This window comes from Colobus angolensis, unplaced genomic scaffold (assembly GCF_000951035.1).
Source record: "Colobus angolensis palliatus isolate OR3802 unplaced genomic scaffold, Cang.pa_1.0 Scaffold131, whole genome shotgun sequence".
Classification (NCBI taxonomy): domain Eukaryota; kingdom Metazoa; phylum Chordata; class Mammalia; order Primates; family Cercopithecidae; genus Colobus; species Colobus angolensis.
Genome location: NW_012114364.1, coordinates 4,860,795 through 4,872,190, shown reverse-complemented (window position 1 = coordinate 4,872,190; position 11,396 = coordinate 4,860,795). Strand labels below are relative to the sequence as shown.

General features: G+C 35.3%; 1 protein-coding gene across 10 annotated transcripts in view; it reads left to right on the top strand.

Annotated features, from left to right (window-relative positions):
* PPFIA2 (protein tyrosine phosphatase, receptor type, f polypeptide (PTPRF), interacting protein (liprin), alpha 2) overlaps positions 1-11,396 on the top strand; it is a 514,858-nt gene that overhangs the window by 413,018 nt on the left and 90,444 nt on the right. For 9 of the 10 annotated variants that reach the window (XM_011934119.1, XM_011934124.1, XM_011934121.1 and 6 more), the window contains 2 exons: positions 4,524-4,744; positions 10,157-10,394. In XM_011934119.1, coding sequence (XP_011789509.1) covers positions 4,524-4,744; positions 10,157-10,394 — 459 coding nt within the window. The remainder of the gene's footprint in view (positions 1-4,523; positions 4,745-10,156; positions 10,395-11,396) is intronic. The other variant, XM_011934129.1, reaches the window with a different exon arrangement.

Sequence of the window (11,396 nt, the reverse complement as noted above, 5' to 3'; positions counted from 1 at the left end):
TATTAGCCCTTTGTCAGATGAGTAGATTGCAAAAATTTTCTCCCATTCTGTAGGTTGCCTGTTCACTCTGATGGTAGTTTCTTTTGCTGTGTAGAAGCTCTTTAGTTTAATTAGATCCCATTTGTCAATTTTGGCTTTTGTTGACATTACTTTTGGTGTTTTAGACATGAAGTCCTTGCCCATGCCTATGTCCTGAATGGTATTGCCTAGGTTTTCTTTTAAGGTTTTTATGGTTTTAGGTCTAACATTTAAGTCTCTAATCCATCTTGAATTAATTTTTGTATAAGGTGTAAGGAAGGTACTGGTACCAAAACAGAGATATAGACCAATGGAACAGAACAGAACAGAGCCCTCAGAATAATACCACACATCTACAACCATCTGATCTTTGACAAACCTGACAAAAACAAGAAATGGGGAAAGGAGTCGCTATTTAATAAATGGTGCTGGGAAAACTGGCTAGCCATAAGTAGAAAGCTGAAACTGGATCCATTTGTCCATATTTGTACACAGGCCCTTGATGCCTTTTGGGTTTAAACTGGCACCAGTATGCCATGTATTAATTAATCCATCAAAGTAGGCATTCAATATCTATTGAGTACATGAATAAATAAATGAGCAAATGAAAGCTACATTAAGTTAATCTCAATTCTTTTCTCATTATTATGTGACAAATTAATAAGTGCTACTTGATACCAACACAAGTTGTAACACAAATACTAATTCTGATTCTCAATTCTTAACTCAATGCCTAGGGAAGTATCATGTGGCCTTCCATAGAAATCATTTTATATGATCACAAAAATAAAAACCAATTTTTTAAAAAGCAGTATAAAAGAGATCTAGGACCTCTCTTTTATGCCCAACCTCCTCATTCATTCAGATAACAGCTTGATAAACACTGGTCAATTGGTTACTTCAAATGGAAGGCTTCTTATATCCATTTAAAAAGCATAACCATGTAAATTAGCATCCTTGGGCTTAAAATTGCAGATATATCTTGTTTTATTGTGATTTGCTTTATTGTATTTCACAAACATTATGTTTGTTAGTTTATCTGTTTGTTTTTTACAAATTGAAGGTTCCTGACAACCCTGCCTCACGCAAGTCTATGGGTACTATTTTTTCAATGCATATGCTCACTTTGTATCTCTGTCTCATATTTTGGCAATTTTCACAATATTTCTTTTTTTTGTTTTTTTTTTTTTGAGGCAGAATATTATTCTGTCACCAGGCTGCAGTGCAGTGGCACTATCATGGCTCACTGCAGCCTTGAATTCCCGGGCTTAAGCAATCCTCCCATCTCAGTCTCCCAAGCAGCTGGGATCACAAGCAGGCACCACTATGCCCAGCTAATTTTTATGTTTTTTTGTAGTGATGAAGTTTCACCATCTTGCCCAGGTTGGTCTCAAACTCCTGTGGTCAAGTGATCCTCCCACCTCAGCCTCCCAAAGTGCTGGGATTATAAGCGTGAACCACATCAGTTCTCGCAATATTTCAAACGTTTATTATTATTATTATATCTGTTATGGTGATCTGTGAACAGTGATCTTTGATGTTACTATTGTAATAATTTGAGTGTGCCACAAACCATGCCAATATAAGATAGTGAACTTAATCTATAAATGTTGTGTGTACTTCTGCTCCAATAGCATTTCCCATCACTTTCCCTTTCTTTGGGCCTTTGTATTATCCAAAACACAACAATATTGAAAGTAGGTCAATTAATAACCCTACAGTAGCCTTAAGTGTTCAAGTGGAAGGAAGAGTTGCACATCTGTAAGTCAAAACTAGAAACAATTAAACTTAGTGAGGAAGACATGTCAAAAGCTGAGTTAGGCCAAAAGCTAGGCTTCTGGCATGAAACAACCAAGTCGTGACTACAAAAGAAAAGTTCTTCAAGGAAAATACAAGTGCTACTCCAGTGCAGTGAACACACAAATAAGAAAACAAAACAGCCTTACCGCTGATATGGAGAAAGTTTCAGTGGTCTACATAAATGTGATCATTTAATGATAAACAATCAAAGCATCCACAACATTCCCTTAAACCAAAGCATAATCCAAGGCAAGACTCTAACTCTCTTCAATTACATAAAGACTGAGAGGTGAGGAAGCTGCAGAAGAAAACTTTGAAGTTAGCAGAGGGTAGGTCAGTTCATAAAGTTTAAGGAAGGAAGTCATCTTCACAACATAAAAGTGCAAGGTGAAGCAGCAAGTGCTGATGGAAAAACTGTTACAAGTTATTTAGAAGATCTAGCTAAGATAATTGATGAGGATGATTACAATAAACAATGGGTTTTCAATGTAGATGAAATCACCTTCCATTGGAAGAAGATGCCAACTAGGACTTTCATAGCTAGAGAAGAAAAGTAAATGCCTGGCTTCAAAGCTTCAGAGGACAGGGATGAATGAATGCAGCTGGTGACTTTTAAGGTGAAGCTAATGCTCATTCACCATACTGAAAATCCTAGGGCCCTCAAGAATTATGCTAAATCTACTCTACCTGTGCTCCATGAGAGGAACAACAAAGCCTAGATGACAGCACATTTGTTTACAGCATGGTTCACTGAATTTTTTAAACACACGTTTGAGACTTACTGCTCAGAAAAAAATATATATATATATTCCTTTCAAAATATTACTACTTATTAACAATGCACCTGGCCACCAAGACCTCTGACAGAGATACTCAAGGAGATTAATGTTGTTTTTGTGCCTGCTAACACAACATTCATTCTGTAGCCCATGGATGAAGGAGTAATTTTGCCTCTCAAGTATTATAACGTAAGAAATACATTTCACAGGGCTATAGCTGCCATAGGTAGTGACTCCTCTGATGGATTGGGGCAAAGCCAATTGAAAACATTCTGGAAATGATTCATCATTCTAGATGCCATTAAGAACATTTATGACTCATGGGAGAAGGTCAAAACATCAACCTTGACCAGGCGCGATGGCTCACACCTGTAATCCCAGCACTTTGAGAGGCCGAGGCAGGTGGCTCACCTGAGGTCGGGAGTTAGAGACCAGCCTGGCCCACGTGGTGAAATCTCATCTCTAGTAAAAGTACAAAAATTAGCTAGGTGCACCTCTGCAATCCCAGCTACTCTGGAGGCTGAGGCACGAGAATAGCTTGAACTCAGGAGGCAGAGGTTGCTGTGAGCCGAGATCAAGCCCTCCAGCATGTGCAATAGAGCAAGACTCCCTCTCAAAAAAAAAAAAAAATCAACCTTAATAAGAGTTAAGAAGACATTGATTCTAACCCTCATGGATGACTTTGAAGGGCTCAAGATTTCTGTGGAGGAAGTAACTGCAGATGTGGTGAAAATAACAAGAGAACTAAAATTAGAAGTAGAGCCTGAAAATGCAACTAAATTGCTGCAATCTCATGATAAAACTTGAACAGATGAGGATTTACTTTTTATGAATGAACAGAAAGTGGTTTCTTGACATGGAATCTACTCCTGGTGAACATTGTTAAAATGACAACAAAGGATACAAAATATTACATTACATAATTGATAAGGCAGTTGCAGGGTGTGAGAGGATTGACTCCAATTATGAAAGAAGTTCTACTGTGGGTTAAATGCTATCAAACTGCATTCCATGCTACAGAGAAATCCTTAATGAAAGGAAGAGTCAATCAATGTGGCAAACTTTATTGTTGTCTTATTTTTAGAAATTGTCACAGTCACCCAGCCTTCAACAACCACTACCCTTATCAGTTCAGCAGCCATCAACATCAAGGCAATACCCTCCACCAGCAGAAACATTAAAACTCACTGAAGGCTCAGATGATCATTAGCATTTTTTAGCTATAAAGTATTTTTAATGAAGGCATGTTCATTTTTAGACATAGTACTATTATATACTTAATATACTTCAGTAGAGAATTAGCATAACTTTTATGTTTATTGGGAAATCAATAAATTTGTGTGACTCTATTGTGATACTCACTTTCTCAGGGTGGGCTGGAACTAACCCTGAAATATCTGTGGAGTATACCTGTACATAATTTTGCAATATTTTAAATAATATTTTGTTAGAATCAGTGTAAATAAATATTGGGAAGAGAATTCTTGTATAATTTCTTATGTGATAATATTTGTGGTCTGAGCTTATAATAAGAAAATATAGGAAGACTGATTATTTTAAGTCTTGAATGCTTGAGTACAAATAAATAAAGATTGCTACATTTGGAAATAAGGAACAGTATTGCAAACACATGCTTTAAAGTAATTGTTACCTTGGAATATGATCGAACTATAAATCATATAGAAGTTTATCATCTTTATTTCTATTAAAATCTTCGTATTTATGCTGACAATTAATCCCTCACATTACTTACGATGTCAAGGAACTATTTTATGGAAGCAAATAAATTAAAATGTTAATAATTGGTTCAGTTTTTGCAAGGTCAGTTGTAAAAGCATGCCTGTTGTTGTTGTTGCTGTCTTTGAGATTAGCGCTTTGTACATGAGCAACGTGATAAATATTCTGCATTTTTCATTTACCATTCAGGTGAAATCTCTTGGGGATCATGAGTGGAACAGAACTCAACAGATTGGAGTACTAAGCAGCCACCCTTTTGAAAGTGACACTGAAATGTCTGATATTGATGATGATGACAGAGAAACAATTTTTAGCTCAATGGATCTTCTCTCTCCAAGTGGTCATTCCGATGCCCAGACTCTAGCCATGATGCTTCAGGAGCAACTGGATGCCATCAACAAAGAAATCAGGTAACTTCAATTAGTACTGATGGTTTCAAGAAATTAGAAGACCTGTATACAGTGCTAAAAATATAAATACTAGATCAGAAGCATTAGCATTAACTGGGAGCTTAATAGGTCTGCAGAATCTCAGACCTCACCCCATACGCACTGAATCAGAATGTGTACTTTCAGAAGATTCCCAGGATATCTGTGTATCTCCTTTATAATATTAGGACAGCCTTTGTAAGGAACATACATGAAACATGTAAGACTACTGACATTAGTGACAATATAAAAGAATAAGTTAAAGGCAAAACTTTCTCCAGTGAATTTTAAAGCACTTTTTAAATTAAAATTTACTACTTAAAGGGAAAGTATTTGTGGTAATCACATACATTCTTCAGATACATTACATACTACAGTAATATTGCATACCAAATAGTATGCAAGTTAATGTGCATTCAGATCCCTTAAAATATTTAAACATTGGAGTGAAATTAATTTATCATTCTTTTTGTCAATTTTATGCCATTTATATCAGGGACAGCCTGTTTCTTGGAAGTTTATTAATATTAACAGTTTTAGAGGCTGGAAAGTCCAAGATGAAGGTTTCAGCAGGGTTCAGTTTTTGGTAAAGGCTCTCTTCCCGGCTCCAGGGAAAGGGAAAGTAAGGCAGGCGATGGGAGGCAGAAAGAGAGGGGGAGAGAGAGAGAGAACATTAATATATTAAATCTATGGAATTAAGCCTCTCTCTCTCTCTCTCTTTCTGCCCCCTGCTGCCCACCCACCTTTCCATTTCCCTGGAGCCAGGAAGAGAGAATCTTTACCAAAAATGGAACCCTGCTGGAACCTTGATTTTGAACTTTTCAGAACAGCAAATTAATTTGACTCCAATGTTTAAATACTTTTAAGGGATCAGAGAGCCTTTACCAAGGAAAGATTTATGGAAGACCTCATGTAATCTCAATTACCTCCCCAAGATCCTATTTTCAAATACAGTCATTTTGCCCTTTAAAGCTTCAACCTGTGAATTGAAGGTGGGAGATAAAATTCAATTCATAGCAAAGTAAATGCTGAAAGCAGGATAGAGTCCTCTTCTCTGCCAAGAATACTTGAGAAAAAAAAAAAAGTTAATGCCTTTAAATGGAATAAACTAAACATATTACTACTTTTCTTATTAATAAAAATTACATTTCTGTAGTAATATATTACATGAAAATTCAGATTTTTTTTTTTATTTAAATGGGGTTTCACACTGCTATCTAGGCTAGTGTGCCAAAACTCAGATCTGGCTCTCTGTAGCCCACAACCTCCCAGTCTCAAGCAATTCTTCTACCTAACCCTTTCAAGTAGCTGGGATTATAGGCATGTGCCACCATGCCTGTCTAATTTTTTTTAATTTTTTGTAGAGACAGGGTCTCCCTCTGTTGCCTAGGGTGGTCTTGAACTCCTGGGCTCTAATGGTTCTCCTGCCTTGGACTCCCAAAGTGCTGGAATTACAAGCATGAGCTACCACACCCAGCCTCAGACTGTTAATCTTAGTGTTTGTGGCTGGTTAATTGTATTCACTGATGCCTAAAACTTGTGTTTGAGTTGGGCTGCTACCATATTTTAAACTGAGACACAATTCTTATAGAGTTTTTTATGATTAATATTCTTACATCAATGAAAATACATTTTCACATATTAACACTGAAGTTTGTAACAAATCAGGCTGATCAATAAAAATCCCCTAGCATTTTGGGGATGTATGTGTGAAAATTTTCTAAGTAAATGGGGACCAAATTCATTTGCGTTCTTTAAATATAAAAGGCTTAACATATCTGTGAGACATAATTTAATATTATAGCCTAACAAGTATCTTTATTATATTTTCATTTCAAAGGCAATAAAACATGCGGTGATATGAATTATTTCATACTAGATATGAAAAAAATGTACTGTTGCTGTATAGTACCCTAATAATAGATGGTTTTCATTACAATTGAAATTGGACAAATTAACATTTCAAATATTGAGAAATGTTGGCACTCTGATAATTTCATTTTAGTTTAATATATGGTTTCTTGAACTCCAATGACATCAGCTTTTTCTGTCAGTTCCTTGACTAACCCCAGTGATGAACCCAATTGTATCAGGTATATTTGTATTGTTTTGAATATCAACAAACCATTCTTAACTTGTTTTTTCAACTGGTGAGCATGTTTTAAGTCTTTTGAACAATGCCTATCTTTTTTCTTTCTGGCTCTAGCTAAATCAATTGGCTTCCTTCTACTATTATTCAAACTACCTATCATCACCCTACTGCACTTAAGAATAGTTTTTTACCTGTATGACAATAACCATTACTATCTGGTTTCTTTGTAGTATGCTAGTTCTCCATGTAATCCAACCTCACTGCAACCAGAGAAGACTTTTAAAAACAGAAATGTGCTTATGTAATCCCCCTCTTTCAAACCATTCAGTTGCTCTTAGGATACAAACCAAACTTTTTAATATGGTCTACAATGCCTCACCTGTCTCACCACTCTCTAACCATTTACCTTGCCTACTTTCCAGTTCCTTGATATTCCATGATCTTTCTTTTGTTGTGTCATCCCTTTTTTTCTGGAACATTCCTCTCATTCCACACCCTTCTACCCTAACATTTCACTCATGTTACCCTTACTCACCATGGACAGCTCCTCCATTACTTCTTCAAGGAAGGTAGTACTGTCCATCAGTTCTTTACCTTCACTAGATTGCAACTTTTATAGGAGCAAGAAATGTATCTGGCTTTGCTCACCTTTATTTGTAGGTCTTTGCTTGATATTTAGAAACTGCTCCATAAATATTTGATTACTCTAAATAGAACATAAATATTAACTGAATAACTGAGTAACACTTTCTGATGCTGTTCAGCTAATGGTTGCATTTACCAAATTAAGTTTGAAATCGAGTTTATATTCTTGTGATATTTATTTTCACCAAAGAGATCAACACACCCTCAATAACAATCTATTTCTCTTCAGTGACTCTTAGCTTTGTAACATTAGGGTAGTAATTTCTAGTAACAATCTTGGCCAGTAGGTTAATATAGTTGTTTTTTGTAAGAAATTTGAAAAATACATGAAATGTGATTATATCACATTTAAAATAAATAGTCATCTTGATTTAGACCAGAGTGGTCTGCTAATAACAACCAGAATTTTTCTCTGGTTAAGATTTTTCTTCTTTCATAAACTAATTTAGCCATTAAAAAAATGCATGTTTTCTGGCTTCACAGCTCACTGATTCAAATTACTTCAAACCCATTTGCCACACACTGTTCATTTATCTGTTATTTTATAGTTAGCTTCTATTTTCTGTTATATTAAACTTCAATCAACCTCTTACCCAACTTGTTCCTCTAGGTTTGCCTCTCTTGTACAATTTAGATAATACCTAAAATTAATAACCAAAATTTCTGTGTACAGCAGAACCATGTCACATCTCACCAGAAAAAAAAAAAAAAAATTCTAGGAGTCATTTATCTACTAAGTATTTTAAAGGTACAAAATGCCTTCTTTTTTTTTTTTAAATTTTTATTTTTTGAGGGGGAAGGTTGTAGTTTCTTTCCAATACATTTTAAGCTATGTTACTATGTGCTATGTTACTTGATTAAACCTTTTTTGGGGGTTCTGACCTTGGGGTGAAGTTAAAAAATGCATTCATGAAAATAAACTTTGAGAGTAACAGAATTCATGTTCTTTTTCTAAGTGAAAAACTATAATTAAGTGTAAATGTGCCTCATAATGTTTTAACCAAAATGAATCTTTGTGAAACATATTTGATTAGATTTTAAGTCCATAATTTATAAAATTTTTAAACAATCTGTTAAAAATCACAAAGATCACTTATTCCAATGACAGGTAAGTAGACTACCGAAGTACTTTCTGCCTTGCCAGGTAACACATAGTACTTAAAAACTGAAGAATTTACAGAATAGTTAGTGAAGACACCAGCAGTGAGTTAATCATCACAAAGCTGGTGAACATATAAAAACAGGTAAGTAAATGTAGCTCAATTTCCCACAGTAAACGTAGACCAGACAAGTATTTCCTATTGAATAGATTTAGCAATAAATTACATTCTCTATTCTAAATATGTAAAAAGAAAATTTTGAAGTGATCATAAACTTGAAGGTAAGGGTTCTATATAACAGAGAATCACAATAAACCATTGTAATTAAGAACAAAATAGCTCAGGAGAATTTTATGACCCGCTTATCAAACTATACTGGTACACAGTTTCATTACAGCAAAATACAAAATGTATATAGATTTGATTCAGGATTCAAACAGAATTTTTAATGCAACCTAGCTAAAGCTCTTTCTTATTTGTGCCTTTGTAATAAATAATTTATAAATATTCTTGAAGATACTTCCCGATTTAAAGAAAAAGGACTAGTGCTTTGCTGTCTCAAAAGCATTTACATTGATTAGTTTTTTGTTGTTGTTGTTGTTGTTTTTTGAGACAGAGTCTCACACAGGCTGGAGTGCAGTGGCACTATCTCAGCTCAATGTAAACTCCACCTCCCGGAAGATTCTCCTGCCTCAGCCTCCTGAGTAGCTGGGATTACAGGCGTGCACCACCACACCTGGCTAATTTTTGTATTTTTAGTGGAGGTGGGGTTTCACCATATTGACCAGGCTGGTCTCAAACTCCTGACCTCGTGAACCGCCCATCTCAGCCTCCCAAAGTGCTGGGATTACAGGCATGAACCACTACACCTGGCCTAGTTTTGTTTGCAAGTTATTTTTTCATTATTTGTGTATTCATCAGCTATCTTATAACTAAATTTTCACATTATTACCTTTTCTGATACTTATTTAAAGGAGGCTTGGCTAAGGTTTTATTAATATTAAGAAAAGTCTCAGGGTTTTGTTTGGCTAATTATGAATGACAGCTTATTGAGGATACTATCCTTTAAACTTTTTCATTAGGTAGGAGGTAAGAGTCAATGATTTGAATCTTATGAGGCACATTTACATGTAATTATAGTCTTTCACTTTTTCTAAGCTATTGCTAGTGCTTTGCCATCTCAAGGCTGAGTTTCTAAAGTCTCTTTTATTGGTTCCTGAGGTCAAATGTAAGATTAGAATTAATGATAGAGACAAACTAGGTTCAAGATTTTTAAAGAGTTTTAGCAGGTGGTAGTATACAAAGAGGGTAAAACTGAAAGTTGTCGGGAAAAAATGTATCATTTGAAAACAATTTTTAAAATTGAAGCCAGGAAGTCCCTGGAATTTATTGAAAGTTACACTGTTTAGAGAAAAAGATGAAAAAGTTAGATTTGATGTAAAATATTCAAGAATAGTTTCTATTGATTTATTATGTGAATTCCAATGATCTTTACAGCAGCATATAATGGATCCATATTAAATTATATATGGATCAAAATTAAACTGTATCTTTCAGGCTAATTCAGGAAGAAAAAGAATCTACAGAGTTGCGTGCTGAAGAAATTGAGAATAGAGTGGCTAGTGTGAGCCTCGAAGGCCTGAATTTGGCGAGGGTCCACCCAGGTACCTCCATCACTGCCTCTGTTACAGCTTCATCACTGGCCAGTTCATCTCCTCCCAGTGGACACTCAACGCCAAAGCTCACCCCTCGAAGCCCTGCCAGGGAAATGGATCGGATGGGAGTCATGACACTGGTATGGTGTTGTGTCCAGAGAACGTTTGCCTCCTGTTAAGATTAATGATGCTTTAGCTAAAACTTAACTGGGTGTTTGGTCCAGTCTAATATACTTTCTGTATATTTTATTGTTTATTTCTTTTCTTATTCACAACATTCCTATGTGATCTGTACATTTATGAATCCCATTATGAGATGAAGAAATGGTAACCTACACAGGTGCTGTAACTTTATTAGGGTCAAATAGTAAGTCAATGATAGAGCAGAGATCTAAATGGCACATTATACATTTCAAAGAATGGCTGGGCATAGTGGCTCGCAACTATAATCCTAGCACTTTTGGAGGCTGAGGCAGGAGGATTACCTAGAGGCAAGGATTTCAAGACTAGCCTAAGAAACATAGCAAGATCCCATCTCAAAACAAAACAAAACAAAAAAGAAAAATAAAAAAAGAAGTTAGCTGGGTGCGGTGGTGGTGGTCTGTACCTGTAGTCCCTGCTACTTAGGATGCTGATGAGGCAGCAGGATCCCTTGAGCCTAGGAATTTGAGACTGAAGTGAATTATCATAGCAACGCTGCACTCCAGCCTGGGCAACAGAGTGACATTCCTTCTTGAAAAAAATAAAATAAAATATTTTTTTAAGTTGAATGACTTAGCCATTAAGTACTTTTTCATTGATGGCATACTGAGGAAATCACTTTGGACACCGTGTGTGTGTGTTTTTAACATAATAAGTAACAGAACTTAGTATTATAATTGCTTCAATACACCAAGATAGTTTTATAACTTTTCGATATATAATATAAATTTTTTGCATTATTTGTATTGTTAAGAGCCATAAAAAGCAACAGCAACTAATTTCTAATTTTGTCTTAGACTTTATATTCACATTTTCACATATATACATAAATTCCTTATTTCATTTATCCTTATATTTGGGATTAGAAGATGGAAACCTAAATTAGGAAGTCCCCTGGATACAACTGAGAAAAACATCAGATTACCCCATTCTAAAAATAT